The following is a 22200-nucleotide window of genomic DNA, read 5'->3' as shown; positions in this document are numbered from 1 at the left end:
TAGAAGAGGTTAAGTTATACTTTAATAAATAAATTATCTTCAATAAATAAATTATCTAACACAAATAATTTATTTATTAAAGTGAACTTTAACGTTTTGTATGATCATTAATGATACTATGATTTAAAAAAAAGATTTTTGTAAACAATATTTTTTCAAGAATTGTTTAAACAAATTAGACTGATTATTAATTAATAAATTTATAAACAAATTGAATATTTGTAATGTACGTAAAAATTACATACAAATTAAAAAAAGAAAGATGAAAATCCATTGAGTTGATCCGGAGATACAGAAAATTGTATTAGCTTGAAATTGCTTTTTCGGTAATTTAACTCGGTGGATTCGTAGGTTTCCCCTAGTAACCGTTTGAACTACAATTTTGAAAAATCATAGAGGGTGCTGTGAAGATACAATGTTTATGCAAATTTTTTAACAAAAAATATAAATCCCATTATTTAAAATGGCATCAATGAAATTCCTTAATTATTATAAACAAATTAGCTGTGGATTAAAAAAAAACAAATGGCTAACTTTGTCCCTAATTCCTACGCTTCCTACGGACAATATTTGTCAAGTTATTCTAAATGTTTATAAACTACAAAATTTAAAAAATTTGGCATTGGGATTTTTGATTATATTGACTAATTTTTTCATCTTTTTTTAATACATTTTGATACTATCAGTCTTCTTCTTTCGTTTGGCATACTCAGAATTGCCCAATGTTTATTATTTTCTGTCTTATATTATGGCAAAATAAATGTCTCTGGGATAAACAAATTGAATAACTTTTAAACTAATTAATGGATCGGTCTCAAATTTTGAGGGTTTGTTAAGTACCAAAATAACCAACTTTGGGTGAAACCCCAAAATTCTAAGTTAAATTTAGTAAAAGTTATTAACAAATATCGATTTTCATTTATTTTGCAATTTGTGAAGCAACAAATTAACTTTTTAACTTTCAAAAATCGGTATTTTGAAGGTTTTTAAATGTTCTAAAAAATTAAATTTTGTAGTTTTATGTCAATTGTTTAGCTTTTGAATGGGGTGCAAAAAATAGAGAAAATCGCGATTTTTGCAATAAATTGTTAGTAAATAAAAAACGGACGCGAACTCTAGGCAGGAAACAGGTAGGTTTTCTTCCTATAGGTCTACAATAACTAAAAAAGTAGTCAGCTACACCTGGATCTTTGAGTGTCCTGAGAAAATCCTTATTACCCTGGACTATACGGGCAACAATACTGTTACGCGGTTGACTCTACTATTTTATTTATTTATATTTTTAGGCACTAATTTTAATTTAAATAAAGGAAGACTTACTTATATTATTTTATTTACATCGCTTATTTATTTAATAGTTACAAATAACACTAACACATCTAATTTATTTACAAATTCAAATTTATGATTTAATTAACTAAACATAATAATTCCGATAACTAATAAATACATTTCAATACATTCGATTCGAATACATTAAATTACGCGACGCGCTTCGATCAATGAATGACTGGCCTGCGGACGAATTCCTGTTCTTATATACTTTGACAGCGGTCGTCTCGAATTCCATGGTCGAGGCTCGTATTCTCTAGATCCTTCTCTCAGAAATAGGCCAGGTTGTGAGACCATTTATAATATGTGCCCACATTATAAACAACGTCACATTGCCCCCTCCTTAAAAGATGGTTCCTCCTGGAACCTTGTCGGGACTGGAACTGGATGCTGGTATCTGCAACTGGACCCTCTTTTACAACTCCCAGTTGTATAAAAGTGACAGGGGACGGTCTTCTCTCCGCACCAGTAACTATGCGGATTGCAACAGACTAACACCTGGACCTCAGTGTCTTGGAAAATTTCTTCTACCATATTTCGGATAACTCTCCAGTCTAATTGGCTGCATTCTAACTTTGGCATGTCTAACTTTTGCACGTCGGACTCCAACACGTGCTCTCTCAATTGAATTTTTGCATCCCATACATCTTGGTACGGACACGGACACGGACAGTGTCTTTTGTTACCAGATAGAATAGGTAACGTGATGCATCTTGGAGTTTCAATGCTTTGCCAGGAGCTGACAGTTGGCATTGAAGTTCTGCAACTCGACCAAAATTTCTTCGAAAGGCAGATGCCAAACCTCGTGCGTCTTTGATACTGGCCGGGATGGTATGGGCCAGTGAATAGTCATCGGGAAGTGCGGGTAGATCTCGCTTTTCTTCAGTGGTAACACCATGTCTTGCTTTACCGGTACCTCCATAGGCCCCCATGAACTCCTCAAACGTGAGGTCAGGTGTTTCTAGAACTTGGTTGACTTCCACTTCTTCATCTACGTCGTGGTCTCCCTCATACGGCGCCAACCGGTTATGGTGGACTATCATCGGCTTTCCCCTAGGAATCTTGCTTATTCGGTAGATAACGTCATTAATTTTCTTGACAATGAGGTACGGACCTTCCCAGAACTGCTGCAACTTGGGAGAACAACCTGTTCGCTTCTTTGGATTATAAAGCCAGACTTTGTCGTTCTCCTTGAAACATCCCTTCTCGGCTTGGGTATCGTATCGTTTCTTCATTCGGTCGCTAGCGATCTGAAGATTAGACCGGACCAACTCATGTATATCGTCCATTTTTCTTCGCAATTCATTCACGTAATCCTCACCAGCAACATCTTCTCCAGGTCGACATCCAAACTCTAGATCACAGGGTAGACGCATCTCACGTCCAAATAGGACTTTTGCTGGTGTTTGGCCCGTTGATTCATTAACAGCAGATCTATAGGCCATTGCGAAGAACGGAAGGTACTGGTCCCAGTCTCGTTGATGATTGGACACCATCTTTGTCAAATACTTGCCGACTGTCCTATTCATACGCTCCACCATTCCATCCGATTGCGGGTGATAGGCCGTGGTTCTTGTCTTCTTCATGCCTAATCTATCACAAATTCCTTGAAATAGATCGCTCTCAAAGTTTCTTCCTTGGTCACTATGGATCTCCAGAGGTACTCCAAATCGGCTGATGCAGTCTTTGATTAACACATCTGCAATAGTGGCGGCCTTCTGGTCTGGAATTGCGTAGATCTCCACCCACTTCGTGAAGTAATCCATTACCACCAACATGTATTTGCATCCATTGTCACTTTCTGGAAATGGCCCGGCAATATCCAAAGCTATTCTTTTAAACGGACTTCCAACATTGTACTGTCTCATAGGAGCCTTTCTTTTCCGGTAGGGTCCGTTACTGGTAGCACAGGTAGTACATTTCTTACACCAGTTCTTACATCGTCGGAACTATTCATCCAATCAAATCGTTTCCGAATTCTCTGAAGGGTCTTCTTTACACCAAAATGCCCTCCTGATGGACTGTCGTGTAATTGACGAAGTACTTCGGCTACTCTGCTCTTTGGAATCACCAACTGTGTTCTCCTCACTGAACCATCATCATTTTCTATTACTCGTTTAAGCAAGCTGTCTTCCAAGATAAATGAGTCCCACTGGGCCCAATACGTCTTAACTACTGAGCCTAGGCTTGATATTTCTTGCCAAGATGGTCGACGATTTTCTTCTTTCCATTTTTGAATCTTCTGTAAAACTGGATCTTTTTCTTGTTCTTCCTTGATCTTGGTAGGCGTCCACTCGTCGTTGACCACTGTTGTTCTTAGTACTGCTGCTTCCTTTGACTCTGTTTTGTTGCAATGGGAACATTCTGCTTGACACGGTCTTCTAGATAGAGAATCAGCGTTCCTGTGGCTATCAGCTGTGATCTTGAAATCATATTCTTGAAGTCGTTCAATCCATCTGGCTATCTGACCCTCTGGGTTCTTAAACTGCATTAACCAATTAAGGGCGGCATGGTCGGTTCGGATTAGAAACTTCCTTCCGTAGAGGTATTGATAGAAGTGTTCCACTGATTTTACTACTGCTAGAAGTTCTCTTCTCGTGACGCAATAATTTCGTTCAGGTTTTGAAAGCACTTTACTAAAATATCCAAGGACTCGTTCCTGTCCTCCTTGGATCTGCGACAGCACTCCTCCAATTCCCACATTACTTGCATCCGTATCTAAGATGAACTCTCCTTCTGGCAGTGGATACCCTAATATTGGCGCTGTAATTAAATGCCTCTTCAAAGTTTCAAAGGCCGTTTGGCAGTCTCCATCCCAGCAATAATCACTTGCTTCCTCTGTAAGTCGCGTTAATGGCTTAGCGATATCTGCAAACTTCTTAATGAATCTCCGGTAGTAAGTACATAGTCCCAGAAAACTTCTCACTTGATGTTTATCAGTTGGTTCAGGCCATTCCTTAAGAGGATCGGTACGTATTTTAGGCTGCAATGCTATTCAAATGGGGATTCATTTTTTTCGAATCCTGAGAAAACTAATAAGTATTTTTGAAAAATTTAAACGCAGAATGAAAGACTACGTTATTAGCGAGGGCCGAAAGTCCCTGAGAACTTCTATAATGTTTATTTTAATAAGTTACAGGGGTGAAAAACGAAGAGAAAATTTAGTGTGATTTTTAATTTCAAATATCTCATTCAAAATAAACTTTTTATTTATTCTAAGGGACTTTCGGCCCTCGGTAATAATTTAGTCTTTCATTCTGCGTTTAAATTTTTCCAAAATATTTATTGGTTTTTTCAGGATTCGAAAAAAATGAACACAATGCCGTGATAATATTTTCCAAATCTATCTTTGTCTTACAACGCACTCAGCCGAATATAATATTGTCAGCATATATTGTCAGTCAGACACTGACAATCAGTGACAATTTTAAATATTTGACATTGCATCGGGAATATTTTGAGTTTTGATTAAATATTATTGATATAATATAGTGTATTTGATAAATAATTGATTTAAGACGTGAACTTAATAAAAAGTTATTTATTGTGTATTATTTGTGGAAGATCCAAGCAAAGAATACATCAGGATAATCTGTGATCCAAGTATTTTGTTGGTAAAGATGTTCAAAATTGTAAGCGTTCCATAACAATATATTATTAAAAAATCACTTTAACACTTTTCCTCTTTTCTCGATTGAGTATTAGTTTTTGTTGTACAAATAAATTATTACAATCACTGAATACATAGTTAGTGAAAAAATTATCACATTTATTAACTAAATTAATAATTTGCAATTATAAAAATAACAGTTATCCAAGAACATTTAAAACCCATCTCTTTAAATTAATGATGACATTTTCAAGTAGAATGACATTTTAGTAATGTTTACATATCCATACCAGTGTGAATTTTACTACACGTAATTTGCCGTGTAAAGACAGAAAAAGTAGGGATACACGTAAAATATTTGCGAATTATGTACCTATAGCCTTAATGGAATCGATTTTTCCTTTATCCACGGCCACTCCTTCTTTGCTGACTATATGACCTAAATAATTGACTTTACTTTGAAATAGCTGGCATTTCTTGGGGTTTAACATTAACTGGGCAGATTTAAGTCGATTAAAAACGTCTTCTAAATTCTTCAGGTGGTCTTCAAACGTCTCCCCCAAAACGATTATGTCGTCTAAATACACCAGGCACGTTTTCCAAGATAACCCTCTCAACACATTTTCCATAAGCCTCTCAAATGTCGCAGGAGCATTACAGAGTCCAAACGGCATAACGTTGAATTCCCATAATCCAGATCCTCTCGTAAAGGCCGTCTTCTCTTTGTCCACTGGATCCATTTCTACCTGCCAATATCCAGACTTCAAGTCCAACGTAGAAAACAATTTACTTCCAGCCAATGTGTCCAACGTGTCGTCGATCCGAGGCAGAGGATAACTATCTTTCTTGGTAACATTGTTCAACAAACGGTAGTCCACACAGAACCTCGTAGTTCCATCTTTCTTCTTGACCAGGACCACCGGTGAGACCCATGGGCTCGTAGAAGTTTCTATCACCCCGTCTTTCTTCATTTCTTGAACAATCCTTTCAGCTTCCTCTCTCTTCGCCTGTGGTAATCGTCGAGCTGTTTGACGAATTGGCCTAGCGGTACCAGTGTAAATTTTATGTTTGACAACTGTCGTTCTTCCTGTCTTTCCTCCTTTCGGTACGAATATGTCACGATATTGCCTAAGAAATTCCCTTAATTTCCTTTTTTTCCATTTGATTTAGAGATTGGCCTGCAACTGCAACCATTTGGTCGAACTTGTCGTTGGAATTATCTGATGTTGTCGTCTGACGGATTATGAACGTCACGGGTACACAAGTTCCTACTTTTGTCTCCTTATTAATGGTCACTGGGTAGTCATTGACATTAATCAATCTCACGGGAATTTCTTTAGCAGAAGTAACCAATCCCTTTCCAATTATGATTCCTCGGCCAACCTCCTCGTCGTGGTTCCATGGCTCCATCATAACAGGTGTTCCTTCTTCTACAATTCCCTGTAGCCGCGCTACGATGATCGTTTCACCCCTCGCAGGCACAACTGTATCTTCTTTAATGGCTACTAGCACAGTGCTGTCATCATGTGGATGAAGAAATACCTCCGTTGCCAACTTTGATTACCCTATTCTTAAAATCCAATTAAAATACATGCAAATTCATTACGTCCATTCCTAATATAACATCTTCTTCGATATCTGCAACTATGACGGTATGGACGAACTTTTCTGCTCCAATCCCTAATTGTATCTGGATTTCTCCGTGGGTGTTCACATTTTCACCTGTGGCAGTCCGAAGTCGCAACCTCGTTGGTACGAGTTTCTTACGGCTGTTTACAATTGACGGTCGTATAATGGTCCTGGTCGCTCCGGTATCCACCAACAATGTATACTTTTTACCATTTATTTCTCCATCTACATATACACTATCCTCACGACATTTCAAAGAAGCTATTAGTATTAGATGGTCTTTAGAGGAGTTCTGAGTCGAGGCTGCCCTCCTAGGGTCTGTGCGTTCTCTTATTTCCTGCTGGCGAGTTTCTTGATTTGCGTTCTTCCTTAAACTCCGTGCGTGCCCATTTTCACCACAATTGCAGCAATTCATGGTCTTCGTTTTCTTCGATGTAAAGCCTTTCAAAATATTTACCAGCTGGTCAAGTTTGTCTTCATCCTCTTCTTCTTTCACAGTTCGAAGTGCACTGTACTCACCAGAGGCCTGCGTAGCTGATTCGAACTCGAGGGCCGCGGACAATACATCGACCAGCGTCTTGTGACGAGCTAATCGCAGTGTTCTCTGCATTTCAACATCACGAAGACCATCCATAAATGTTTGAACAGCCAATATTTCCCTCATGTCTTCGGGAGCTGTTGGATAAGCGAATCGTACTAGCCTGGCAATATCTAGCTCATATTATTGAAGAGCTTCAACTTTCTTTTGTCGTCGGTTTTTAAGCCGCGCCTGATAGACATACTCCAAATGTTCGTGCCCATAACGCATGTTCAGTCTCTTTTTAAGCTGCTCGAAGTCATCTGTCTCATCTACGGCTATGGTCTGGAGGACATCCAAAGCGTCGCCTCGAAGAGCAATAGTGCGGTTTACAGCCGGTTGTACAAGATGGCGCCGAACGATGCGCACGTGAAATTACTCCTCTCTGTAAATGATGAGAATTTTAAGGAAAAAGCATTCAAATGTTGCCAGAAAACTACTAACGTTATAGTGTGCATAAAATGTGGAAGTATTTTTCATTTATCTTGTTCATCAAGAAAAAAGCAGAAATGTATAAAGTTATGTGATACTAGAATTGTATGTGAGACATGTGAACAATCTGAAAATCCCAAAGGAAACTCAGTAAGTCATACTCAAGAGGTAAATGCACATATCCTACAGTTGGAAATTGATTTTCTAAAAACAATTTTAAGTGAAAAAGAGGAAAAATATAAAATTTTATTTGATAATAATCAATTGTTAAAAAGAACTAACGAGCTCCTTGAAGAAAAAGTAAAACAAAAAACTAAAGAACCTGAATTCAGGGTAATTAACGTTGACAAAAGAAAAAACTGGACTTCCCCTGGTAAAGATGATAAACAACTACAAAATGTTAATGACCTTACTAATAGTAAACAAACTGAATTAGTAGTGACTAAAATTCCTGCAGACGGAACGCTAGCGCGATCCTCAACATCGACAAACTTTGGAAATGAAGTGCCAAATGAAAAAAAATACATTACATCAAGACAAATGAGTGCCGCAATGCAAGAAGCCAAAACTCAAACTGTTTTACATAATCTGTTGAACACTGAAAATAATGCTCCGGTTCTTTCAGAGTCTTCAAGCAACGGTGCGTGGACACAGGTAGCTCATAGAAAAAAGAGGAAGTTCTTAGTTGGAAGTACCGAGTCACCTTGCAACATTGAGGCTGTTCCACAAATGATCAACCTACATGTGACTCGCCTAAAGCCTGACACAAAACCGGAGCAATTAGAAAAGTTCCTGGAAAATCATTTAGATGGCGTAAAATGCGAAATCCATCAGTCCAAAAAACCTGACATATATGCATCCATGAAAGTGACCATTAGACGAGACTTAATTAAGAATGCATGGAAGCGAGAAATCTGGCCCAGCGGAGCATTAGTCTCGTTTTTCAAGATGAGGAGGACGCTGTCGCATTAGGTGGGTCCTCAAGCAATACAACTATTTCACGTATAGTAAATGACTTTAAATTGAAGTTAATCTCGGTTAATGTACAATGTTTAACAAACAAACTTTTAAATCTTGAGCTTTTTTCTAATGCTGAAAAACCTGACATTCTATGTATTCAGGAGCACTGGTGTAATGAGGATAATATTAATCTTATTTATATCCCAGGGTACACTTTAGTAACCCATTTTACTAGAAAAAATAAAATACATGGTGGAACTCTTATTTTATCTAAATCTGGGACAGACAAGTATGCAGTCTCAGTCGTTGATTGCCGTAAATTCTCTGAGGAAGAAAGCTTTGAATGTTGTGCTGTGACTATTTTAATCAGTAACTGTAAATTTCTAGTCATTAATGTGTACAGAACGCCTAACAGCAATCTAGATTCTTTTATAAATAATTGTTTTAATATTTTAGGTCATTTTCACAACCGTGTTGATAAAATTTATCTCTGTGGAGACTTTAATATCAACTACTTAATTCAGAGCAATGAAAAACTTCGATTAGATGATCTTTTTCAATCGTTTGGTTTGTCTCTTAATATCCCAAATATACCAACACGTATTTTCATGAATAACAATAAAGTAACAAAAACAAAAATTGACTACATTGCTACTAATAATATCACTATGAATCATACTTGTCAAGTCAATCAACCCAATATGGGTGACCATCTTGCCATTATTTTTGACATTGTTGTAGGTCGTAATCAGGATAGGATGGAATCTAATATAAAACAGCAGTGTTTTAGGTGTTTAAATGATAATAATTTAGACATCCTAAAACAAGACTTAATGAGGATTGGTTTTTGCGAGGTATACAATGAAAGTAATATTAATAACGCTTTTATCGAATTTATGGATACTTTAAACTTTGCTATTACTTCAAACTGTCCCCTTAAAAGTAAAATAGGTAAGGACGTGCATAAAAGTAAAGGTTGGGTTGATCATGACATATATGCTAGGAGTAAACAATTAAAAAACCTATTTAATGAAGCTAAAAACTCTAATAATAGTAACATCTGGAATGAGTATAAAGCTACCAAGAAGGAATACAATAATCTTATTGCTGAAAAGAAAAGGGAATTCAATTATCTTCAAATTGTAAGTAGTAATAATAAACAAAAAACTATGTGGAGTATAGTAAATAAAACTATAGGGAGAAAGCAAAGTACTAATAAAATTAAACTCAAAATTGAAGACAAACTAATATCAGATGATAAAAATTTAGCTCAATATTTTGCATGCCATTTCAATGACAGAAATAATGCACTAAAAAATAGGCTTGACAATAACCCTCAAAACTGTACTTTATCACATAGGTGGACTATAGACAGTTTTGTTTATTTTCCAGTAACATCTGATGAAGTTCTTGATATTATTTGTGGTCTTAAAAATAAACATTCTTTTGGAAATGATGAATTAAACACAAGAATGATCAAACACATCAAGGATGTTATATCAGAACCGCTGGCATATTTAATTAACCTAGTATACAACACAGGTGAATTTCCTGAAAACCTAAAATTAAGTAAAATTGTTCCAGTATATAAAAAATCCGATCACACTTGTATTGATAATTATAGACCTATTTCTTTGTTAAATGTAATTTCAAAAATTTTTGAACGAGCTTACTACACTAGGATCATACAGTTTTTGGACAAAAATAATGCACTGTGTTCAGAACAGCATGGCTTTCGATCCGGAAGATCAACAGAGGGGGCTACTGAAGTATTTATGGAATCTGTCTATAGGCATCTTGATGATGGTCTTCTTGTAGTGGGTATCTTCTTTGATCTTTCCAGAGCATTCGACAGTCTTAAATTTGAATTTGTCCTTAACAAATTGTATGTCCACGGAATAAGAGGTAACATGTTAAATTTATTGAACTCATATCTTCTGGAGAGGAAATTCTATGTTGAATTAAACAAGGAAAGGTCAGACATCTTCAGTGTAGATGTAGGAGTGCCGCAGGGATCTGTGTTGGGACCACTGCTATTTCTTATTTTTGTCAATGACCTACCCGATCATATTACTCATGACCACATTGTAATGTACGCAGATGACTCATCTGTGATTGTATCAGCACATACATACGTAGAGCTTCAAAATAGAGTGTCAAGGGTTATCAGATTATTCCAAACATGGTGTACACAAAACTTGCTACAACTGAATATTGATAAAACATCGTATATACATTTTAGATGCAAACGAAATATGCCAGTTGTGTCTATTCCTGAAATTGTAAATATTCCAAACATAAAATTTTTAGGTGTATTCTTGGACCAGTTTATGAGTTGGGATGTTCACGTTGAATATGTTAATAAGAAACTAAATTGTTCATTCTATGCTTTAGTACAGTTGAAGAGAACACTCAGTATTAAAACTCTCATTAATGTATATTATTCTTTGGTTTATTGTCACCTTACTTATAATGTTACGTTATGGGGTAATTCCACAAAATCAGACACAGTGTTTATTAAACAGAAGAGAATTATTAGACTTATCTTCAATATTCCTTTTGGGCATACTTGTAAGCAAGTTTTCATTAATAACAATATCTTACCGTTGCCTTCCATATATATCTTGAAATCCATATTGTATATTAAGCATAATTTACATTCATTCAAGAGAAATTCTGATTTACATGCATACTCAACTAGGAATGCCAATCAGTTTGTTACTGTTGGTCACAAACTATCCAAATTTGAGAAGTCCACAGATTATGTGGGGGTCAGGCTATATAATCATCTTCCAAATGAAGTTAGATCTTTGCATCCGGTGAAATTCAAAAGAGTTGTGAAAAGTATACTATGTAAACATGCATTCTACAGTGTAGAAGAATACTTAGCAACTAGATTGCTGTTATGAGTTCTGTCTAATATTAATAATTTTCATATTTATCAATGTACATTATGTTAAATCTAAAATTTAAGTGTATGTATAGGTATTTGATTATGTGTCTGTGACTATATTGTGTTGTATATCTGACGTGTATATCCATCTTTATGATGGCAGCTGTAAAGCTATACCAATAAAGTATTCTATTCTATTCTATTCTATTCTTTTTCGGACCATCCGTTCGCTCTGGCCGCCGATTCGAACTGTTTCATGTAGTTGTTCCATGATGACTTTCCGTCGAAATTTGGCACCTTAACATGAGCATGACCCACACTCCCTTCAGCTATCGACCGTGGCTCCAATTTGTATTTGGTTTCATCATCTTTAATGTCTGTTAAGATGGGTTCCATCCCTTTGTCTGCTTTTTCCGTTTCCTCCATTTTCTTTTCTATTTCCTTGATCTTTTCTTCAAAAGTAGATTTTATGGACGATATCTTGTCGTCAAAATCCGAAGTGACTTTAGAGATCTTGTCAGTCATCTTACTTTCAAGGGATGAAATATCACCCGAAACTTTCAAAATATCACTAGAAACTCTGTGTTCTAACGATGTAATGTCTGTCGAAACTTTGTTCTCTAGCGACGTAATGTCTGTCGATACTTTGTTCTCTAACGATGTAATGTCTGTAGAAACTTGGTAGATTTCACTAGAAACTTTGTTCTCTAACGACGTAATGTCTGTCGATACTTTGTTCTCTAACGATGTAATTGACGAAATCAAAGCAGCATGCTTGTCTTCAAACAAATAGGTTTCTGGATCTTGACCCTCTTCTTGAAGAGCGTTCTTTAGGCGTTCGACCAGATCAGCCTTTTTTCCAGTAGAACTCAGGTCCCTTTCTTCCAATTCAAGTCTCAGGTCTGCAATTTTCAGCTTACACAAGGTAGACATGATCACACACTTTATTTATTACGATTTATATTTATTTATTTATTCCGAACTGTATTTACGCGAATTTATGTTAAATTCCACTTCTGACAACACTGTTACGCGGCTGACTCTACTATTTTATTTATTTATATTTTTAGGCACTAATTTTAATTTAAATAAAGGAAGACTTACTTATATTATTTTAATTACATCGCTTATTTATTTAATAGTTACAAATAACACTAACTAACACATCTAATTTATTTACAAATTCAAATTTATGATTTAATTAACTAAACATAATAATTCCGATAACTAATAAATACATTTCAATACATTAGATTCGAATACATTAAATTACGCGACGCGCTTCGATCAATGAATGACTGGCCTGCGGACGAATTCCTGTTCTTATATACTTTGACAGCGGTCGTCTCGAATTCCATGGTCGAAGCTTGTATTCTCTAGATCCTTCTCTCAGAAATAGGCCAGGTTGTGAGGCCATTTATAATATGTGCCCACATTATAAACAACGTCACAATACACAGACTCATCATACAGTACCTACAGTATGGATACTGGACTGTACTGAAAAAAGCGGGTGCAATGTAATATTTCACTTTATTGCATTGCTGATCGCATCAAGTGTTAAAAAATATTTTCATGATAATGAAAAGATCATCTCCAAAATAACAAAAATTGTCCTGAAATGGTGGCATCTTCTAACTAAGGTAAAATATTCCGAAGGGCATAGAGCCTTTGTTTTGGTTTCCGGGTTAAGAATATTTCAGAGTAACACCATTAGAGATTACACAACTCAGGATGGAATCTTGGAAGTCTTGCAGTAAGAGTATGGAGTTGGTGGTTGCGTTTAAAACAGGTGAGTACAAATTATTAGTAACAAGATAAGGTGAATACAAATATTTGTATGTAGGTAAAATAACGCTAGGAATGGAATTGGTAGAAGCTGTAAGCACGAGTGGCAGAATAATGTCAGGGGAATTAATACTTGAAAAGGAAGTGTTAAATGTTGTGCGTGTTTATGTCCTCAAGACAGACTACATGAGAATGAATGAAAAACTTTCGATGATCAATTAGGAGACAGCTAGAATTTATTTCAACAGAGGGAGATCATAATAGGAGCTGATTTTAATTGCATATATGCGTCAATCCAAAAGGGGATTATGATGTGATATATGGAGGATTATGCTTTGGAACTTGCAATGAAGCTGGTCCCAATATGTTCAGACAAGTACTACTCGTATAGTGTATGTCACGCCGAAAAATCAGTAAAGGTTCTTACGGAGCACAACATGCCGGTTCGCAGCCTCAGCGAGATTTTAACGTCGTGTTTGGAGTACAGGGTCGAAGCAATACGTTTTGTTTGCACTAATTTATGAAAAGTTTTTTATTTAGATACGTTTAATGAAAATAATCTTTTTACTGATAGAAAATTTTAAATATTGCGGTGATTCTGTAATGAAAATGACAATACGATAGATACAATTTATAATAAATAATGAAATAAACCTTTTTGTACACGAAATTATACTTTATTTATAGTACCTACAACCGCTAATTACAAATATATACAAAAGTATAATAAAACGGAATATTATTAAAACTGCTTGTATGCCTATGGCATAATAAATAAACATAAATAAATGTCTAAAAAATTTCAATTAGCTCCGCGTCTTGCGAAGCGGCCCGATTATGTGGCAAGTGGCAACACGGTTCCTTTACTTTTCATTTGAAAAGAATTGCGTATACAAGCCGTACTGACATCTCAGTGTGACAAACACTATAGTACTAATATGGCTATAACATAATCTTTCAAAATACAGAAAGTAAAATCTAACTATCTGAAGATATAACCAAGCATAGATCACAATATCTGGTCTAATTTATGTTTTATTATTATATAACATTAAAAATGATTTTTTAGATTATAAACTCGTAAGAATTAGTCCCTTGGAATTTATCTTTTATATCTATTCTTTCTTTTCTGTATACTGTATTAGTCGTAATTTTTTGACACACACAGTCAATCAATTTTATAAACATTTGAAAACCAAATGTTTAGCAAAACAATATATTTACATATTTATTTACATGTTTTTCTTTTACAAATAAAATGGAAGCAACTACTAAATTTTAAGATTACTAACGATCTTACCGTGAGATCCTAAATTGCTGATAGACTCGCATATAGCTTCAAAGAATGGTTCGTTTCCCAATTCAGTTATTGTTCCAGAAAATGTATTAACGACCTCTACGGATCTATTGGTCAAGTTTCCCTCTGATTCTCCACCATATTCCACTAGTGTGCTCAATAAATTAAATACAGATGTCCAAAGTCTATTTCTCAAATATACTAATTGAGGAAAATCCATATCTATAATAAGGTTTTGAAGTTAAACAATATTTTTCTTGTTTTCGTTTTAATACTTAGTTTGTATAAAATAGTTTCTAAAAAGTCACATGGATTAGTAATTATAGATCGTCAAGCAGTTTACTATATACCTTTTTAGTACGTCTTTTTAATGCGCAATAAAGCAAATGTGTTAAACAAGCATACCTTATATCAACTAACGAGTTGCATCACAAGATATCACAAGAAAATAGCTTCAGAACCAGTGGCGGTTTCTTCATAAGTGCACATGTGCACGTGAACCCCCAAAATTATTTTCACACCAACATTCATATATGTAATATTTATCATTCTATAAATAACATTTTAATCTAACTATACAGTAATTGAAATTCGAAATAACAGATCCAAGGAGTTTATAAGTATCTAATAGGTAACATTTAATTATTTTTATTCTATTTCAAAAGAGAAAGTTCACGGATGCGAGGCCTTAGACAGAACCCCGCGTTCACCGCTCTCACAGTGGTTCCTATACCAATGACTTTTCATACGACAAATTACAACTCACCACCCTCCCGGCTACCCGCTATAGCCCACAAGTTTAGATGGCCATAGGATCACAAGTTGGATGTGATCTTGTGGCATGATCTTTGGTGTTTTAAACGTGCACGGCAAACGTATGTTTAAATTTTGCTTTCATGAAGTTCGAATTTCGGAACTATATTAAGAATGGAATGATTTGTGGACGTAAATGTTAGCGTGGAATATTTAAAATCAATTAAATTTTCTTCATTATATTTAGAAGAAAAATTAAAAATGCCGAAACCAAATTTGTTAATTAAGAATGTACCAAAGTGCAAACGTCGGGATTATAAATGATTATTTAAAACGGAGATTTGTGTAAAAACTTACAAATTGTGTAGGTGCGAAGCACATATTTGGAGAAGAGGAAGCATAATGAATAAAATAGAAGATACGATTTTAACTATCCAGTTGGAATTCCAGATTGGAATTCTCCAATTATGTACTTGTTACGATGGCAGTGACAACTGCAGAAACAGAACGATGTCTCTCTACATTGAAACGTATCAAAACTTTCCTTAGAATAGCTATGGGCCAGGATCGATTAACTGCACTCGCAATGTTTTCAATAAAAAAAAAATGATTCAAGAAATTCCAAATTTTACTGAATTTGTTTGTGAATAATTTATCTAAAAAATAACAGTCGACTGACTTTCGTTACAAAACTTGCTTGTAACATTTAAACACTAAATTATAATTTTAAGTCAATAAAATACATTATTTATTGTAATTTTTAATAAGGTCCTTTGATTTTTACAATTTGAAGACACTCAAAAACCTTTATAATACCTACGGAATTAGGGTCTCAAGGTCTTTTTATATGTTAACATTATGTGTGCACCCCCAATATTTTAGACCAGGCGCCGCCACTGAGAACAATATTAAATGGCAGTGTCGCATCAAATCAGCTCAAATGCGCGAAAAATGCATTTTTTGGCATTTTCCAAATAATATCTTTAACAACATATTTTTGTTTAGCTATGTTTGGAAGTAGTGTGTGAAAATAAAGTTAGTTCTATAAAAATAAAAATTTCATAATTCCAAAAAATTAGAAACTATAAACCAAATAACATTCTTACAGAATTAAATTTTCAAACAAATGAACACCTTCTGCCAAACAGAAACCAAATCTATTAGCTATTATACAACACCTTTATTATGGCGTTGAGTTCATTTGCTGATATGTTTTGGCATCAGTTGCTCTAAGTTGGTGGCTCGCTCGAATTCATGCCTGTACGAATTGGTCTTTAACATCCCCAAAAATAAAAAATTAGGGGACGTAAGTCTGGTAACCAAGGGAGCCATTTTATTGTACATACACTGTATACTAATCACACGTTCATGACCAATTAAATCTAATCATATTTGACGACCTGCGCATTATGTAAAAGATACCCGTCTTGTTGAAACAAATTTCGTTTAAGTTGATGTGAAGACATTGAAGTGCAAGAGTAATTTTATCTCGTAGTAAATCATGAATATTTTACAGCGATTATATTTCCTTCGATGAAAAAAGGACCAATAACATGATCTCCCAAAATTTCAATCCAAACATTCAACTTTGGTGGATACTGCGTACGTACAGGCACACTCAAATGTTTATTTTGCTGAAACTAATAACGTACCACGGATGATGGATTGTTTCTTGTGAATTGTGAACTACGATTCGTCTGTAAACAAAAGATTCTTTAAAAAAATATATAATATTTCACAAAATTCCATCCGTTTCACCAGGAAATATTTTTTGAAATGTCTGCATTTTATAACAATGGTAGTTGTTTCTTTTCAAATATTCCTCGTTGTTTCTTAAGTGAAATTCATCAGCAATTTCACAATTTGTCTACTTGAACACGGCGTCGCTTCATCCAATGCACAGACCTGGGTTTCTCAAATTTCTTTTTGTTGTCTAATTATCTTTTCACGAGGTTGATCTGATGGGCAGTAGTTTTTACACCTGCCATTAGTACAGCCAAACTTTTCAAATTGACGAATGATCTCCAATGCAGTTTTTTGCTGTTATTGGCCCATTTCAAAAAGCTGTGAAAAATAAATTAATAGTTTTGTGCATAGATGTCCCCCAAAAGTATAATTTTATTATTAATAATAATAATAATAATAATAGAGTTTATTTGTAACAATTAGTACATAATAATAAACCCAAGTTCTCACTGAAGTTGTTAGTCACATGGACTACAACTTGTGCGTGAGGGTTAAATTTTGATTATAAAACAACATTAATTTATCTTAGTTTACAAAAAGGTATTAAATAGTCTGTTTCACTCATCTGTCTTCAAATTTGGGCTCCTCTACTCACTAATTCAATTAACGTTAAATTTTGTTTATCGGACCTACGAAAATCTCTAATAAAATTCAACAAAGGATTGCGAAATACTTCAGATGGGATTCTTCTGGCGGGACTTCGTTTTATATGAGAATTTTCATGACTTTTAAGGTGTTTTATTTATTTCTACAGTAATTTTCTCAATTTAAACATTTATAAGTGAAGTGACATTTGTAATTTATACTCTTTTTGCAGTAGTGTAAACAGTCGGCACATTGAAGTTTTATTCTCACATCTAGTAGCTCCTTCTCAAATAAATAAGAGATATTATTTTAAACAGTGTTAAATTTCATTGGAAACAATAGGGTGTATCGCTCAGTAAAACGCCTTATTGTGTACCTACGTTGATGCGCAATGGAGAGGGGAGACTAGGAGAAAATATTATGGTGATCTCTGTCTATTAAGTGGAAACATAATCATCATTCTCTTTCCCTTATGCCTATGCGGGGTCGGCTTCCCTAATTGCATTTCTCCACACAATTCTATCTTGGGTCATATCAATGTTAATCACCTTTACTAACATGTCCTGCCTTATCGTCTCCCCCCAGGTCTTCTTTGGTCTTCCTCTCCTACTCCTTCCAGGAATCTGCACTGCAGCTATTCTTCGTATTGGGTGATTAACGTCTCGACGTTGAACATGACCAAACCATCTTAACCTATGCTCTCTCATTTTGGCATCAATTGGTGCCACACCTAGACTTCCCCTAATATACACATTTCTAATTTTATCCTTCTTTGTCACTCCACTCATCCATCTAAGCATTCTCATTTCCGCCACATGCATTCGTTGTTCTTCTTTCATTTTCACTGCCCAACATTCAGTTCCGTACATCATAGCCGGTCTTATGGCTGTTTTATAGAATTTTCCCTTCAGCTTCATTGGAATTTTTCTGTCACACAACACACCACTCGCTTCTTTCCACTTCATCCATCCAGCCCTAATTCTACTGCATGCATCTCCATCTATTTCTCCATTACTCTGTAATACCGATCCTAGGTACTTAAAACTATTGCTTTTCACAATCATTTCACCATCCAAAGATACCATTTTATTTGTAGTAACTCCATCTTTAAATGAACATTCCAAATACTCTGTTTTTGTCCTACTAAGTTTTAAACCTTTTTCCTCCAGAGCTTGTCTCCACTGTTCCAGTATTTGTTCTAAGTCTCTTTCACTATTTCCTATTAACACTACATCATCAGCATACATTAGGCACCATGGAATGCTCCCCTGTAGTTTCGATGTTATCTGGTCCAGAACTAATGAGAATAAATAAGGACTAAGCACCGAGCCTTGGTGCAATCCTACTTTCACCTGAAATTTATCAGTCTCTCCCACACCTGTCCTAACACTAGTCGTTACTCCCTCATACATATCTCTCACAATCTTTACATATTCGCCAGGGACTCCTTTCTTATTGAGTGCCCACCACAGAATCTCTCGAGGCACTCTAGCATATGCTTTCTCAAGATCAATGAATACCATATGAGCGTTGATCTCTTTATTCCTGTATTTTTCCATCAGTTGCCTTACAATGAAAATTGCATCTGTTGTTGATCTGCCCTGCATAAAGCCAAATTGATTATCGGATATTTCAGTTTCTTCACGTATCCGTCTATCAATTACTCTCTCCCATATTTTCATGGTGTGGCTAAGTAGTTTTATAGCCCTGTAGTTTGTACATTGTTTTCTCCCTTGTTTTTGTAGACAGGTACTAATAATATACTGCTTCTCCATTCGTCTGGCATTTGTCCAACTTCCATTATTCTATTAAATAGACCTGCTAGCCAACTTATTCCTGTCTCTCCCAATGCTCTCCATACTTCCCCAGGAATATCATCTGGTCCGACTGCTTTTCCTTTCTTTATTTTTTGAAGCGCTTGAGCCACTTCCTCGTTTGTTATTCTGGTAACCATTGCTGTTACTGTCTCCGTTAACTCCACAGGCTGTCTGTCAAATTCTTCATTTAATAAACTGTCAAAATACTTTCTCCATCTCTTTTTGACATCCTTTTCCTGAATTAGTATTTTATTATTTTCATCTCGGATACATCTAATCTGAATAAAATCTCTTGCTTTCTTTGCTCTTTGTTTGGCTATTTTATATATCTTTGCTTCGCCTTCCCTGGTATCAAGTTGATCGTATAGCTTTGAATACGCTTCTGCTTTAGCTTTTGCTATTGCTACTTTCGCTTCCTTTTTGGCGACCATATAGTTTTAAAAGATCTATGTCCGATCTGGTTTCTTGCCACTTTTTATATAATTTTCCCTTCTCTTTTATTTTTTTTTTGTACTTCATTTGACCATCACAAAGTTTCTTTATCCTCAAACTTCTTTCCTGACGTTTTCCCAAGTATTTCAATAACCGTCTCTCTAATAGTATTGGCCATTTTTCTCCAAACTGTGTTAGGGCTTCCTTTCATGTTCCAACATATTTTTTCTACTATTCTTTCCCTGAATAGACCTTCTTTCTCATTTTTTAGCATCCACCACTTGATTTTTTGTGGTCCTCTCCGATATTTTTGTTTAGTTTCGCTTTTTACTTCGATGTCCAGAACAAGCAGCTTATGTTGTTGGCTTACTGTCTCACTAACTATTACCTTGCAGTCCTTGCATTCACGTATGTCTTCTTTCCTTATCATGAAGTAGTCTATTTGGGATTGATGTTGTCCACTTTTGTAGGTAATAAGTTGAGTTTCTCTCTTTTTAAAGAATGTGTTAACAATCGCCATATCCAATGCTGTTGCTAATTCAAGCATGTCATCTCCAGCTTCATTTCTAGTTCCAAATCCTAATCCCCCATATATTGTTTCATATCCTGTCTTGGCTTGGCCCAAATGTGCATTGAAATCACCTCCTATTATAACTTTCTCCTCTGCTGGAATATCACTCAGTACGTCTCCTAATTGGTCATAGAAAGCTCTTCTTTCATTCTCACCCAGACCTGTTTGAGGAGCATACACACACACAACATTCAACACCTCTTTATCAATTACAAATTTCACTGACATCATTCTATCACTCGTTCTTACAACTTCTACTACGTTATCTTTCATTTCACTATCAGCAATTATACCAACTCCATTTCTAGTGTTACTACTCCCTACATACCACAATTTGTATCCTTAACCTAGTTCTTTCGCCCTTTGTCCTTTCCACTTAGTTTCTTGAATACAAGCAATTTGAACTCTTCTTCGTTTGAGCGCATCCACTAACTCCAGACTCTTACCTGTAAGACTACCAAGATTCCAAGACCCTATCCTGATTTTTCTAACCTGTAATGGTGTTCCCCTGAGATAAGTGGAAACATAATGTTAGTAAAAAAAACTTACAAAAAGTAATAACTTCCAAGAATAAAAATTCCAGAACGTTGTTGGTCTTATCAAACCATTATCAGTGACACAATCTACTCGTAGTTAAAACTAGCTCACTTCTTGTTTGTAAAAACCTTAGTGTTACATGATTGTGATGTTAAAATTAAAATTTGAAACGACACTAGGTCGATGTTATAAGATTAACTTGGTTAACACGGATGTTCCTGCTCGAAAAATTGAGCGTTTTTCTCGAAGCTCGAAATGTCCTTTAATTTGACCGTGTCAAATGCTTTCTTAAGGTCCACGAAACAAATATGCCGGTTTGTTGCATTCTAACGATTTCTCTTGAAATTGTCTCATTATAAATATAGCGTCGGTGCATGATCTTCTCGACCTAAAACCTTGTTGTTCTTCTGCTGTTATAATTTTATTCAGTTTGTTTGTTATCACGTTGATTGTTAATTTTAATGTTGTGTTTAATAAGGCAATTCCTCTATAATTCTCTGGGTCCGATTTGACTCCCTTTTTGAAGAGAGGTATTAGGATGCTTAATCTCTATTCTTGTGGTATTCTTTTTTGTTCTATCATTTTTTGTATTAGCTTTAATAGTTGTTTAGTCAGATCTTGTCCTCCATATTTTAGGAGTTCGTTCGATATTCTGTCCTCTCCTGGAGATTTTCTATTTTTAATTTTTTTAATGCTTCCTTTACCTCCTCCTCCTCGGTGTCTATTTCTTCGTTTGTCGTGACTTCAGGTGTTGGTGGTTCATTATCGTCGCCTTTAGCAAATAGAGATCGGAAGTAGTCTGCCCACGTTTCCTTCTGAATGTGTTTCGTTTTTATTAATTCGTTCATCTCTTTTCTTTGTCCTCTGACATACTCCATACTTATTTTTGTGACTTATTGTCATGAAAAATTTAACAGTTTTATAGACAAAGCTTACAAGAATCATAAATAAAAACAATAACAAATACAATTTACTAAAATTATATAAATCGTCAAAATAAATAAAATATAATGAAGTGAAACAAAAAACAGTAACAATCTATTGCAAAATTAAAAAAAAATGCAAATTGCATAATCTACCTTAAGAAATTAATAAGTTAAGCTGCTGCATATGACACTCAAATATAGATTAAAATTCTACTACAGTCGAAAAAATGAAAGAATACCCATGAACGAACATATAAAACACGCTGTATTTTCCTGTCACCGTGTCACAAAGAAAATTGTCCAGTGCAAGTACAT

The 22200-nt window shown here is 35.2% G+C and overlaps 1 protein-coding gene across 1 annotated transcript in view; it reads right to left on the bottom strand.

Moving 5' to 3' along the window:
* Positions 1–22200, bottom strand: part of LOC114327520 (rotatin) — a 247415-nt gene that overhangs the window by 39245 nt on the left and 185970 nt on the right. Inside the window, exon 23 of the mRNA XM_050643983.1 lies at positions 14522–14740. Coding sequence (XP_050499940.1) covers positions 14522–14740 — 219 coding nt within the window. The remainder of the gene's footprint in view (positions 1–14521; positions 14741–22200) is intronic.

This window comes from Diabrotica virgifera, chromosome 2 (genome assembly GCF_917563875.1).
Source record: "Diabrotica virgifera virgifera chromosome 2, PGI_DIABVI_V3a".
Classification (NCBI taxonomy): Eukaryota; Metazoa; Arthropoda; class Insecta; order Coleoptera; family Chrysomelidae; genus Diabrotica; species Diabrotica virgifera.
Note: the sequence above shows the minus strand (reverse complement) of the source record. Positions and strands in the feature narration are given on the sequence as shown.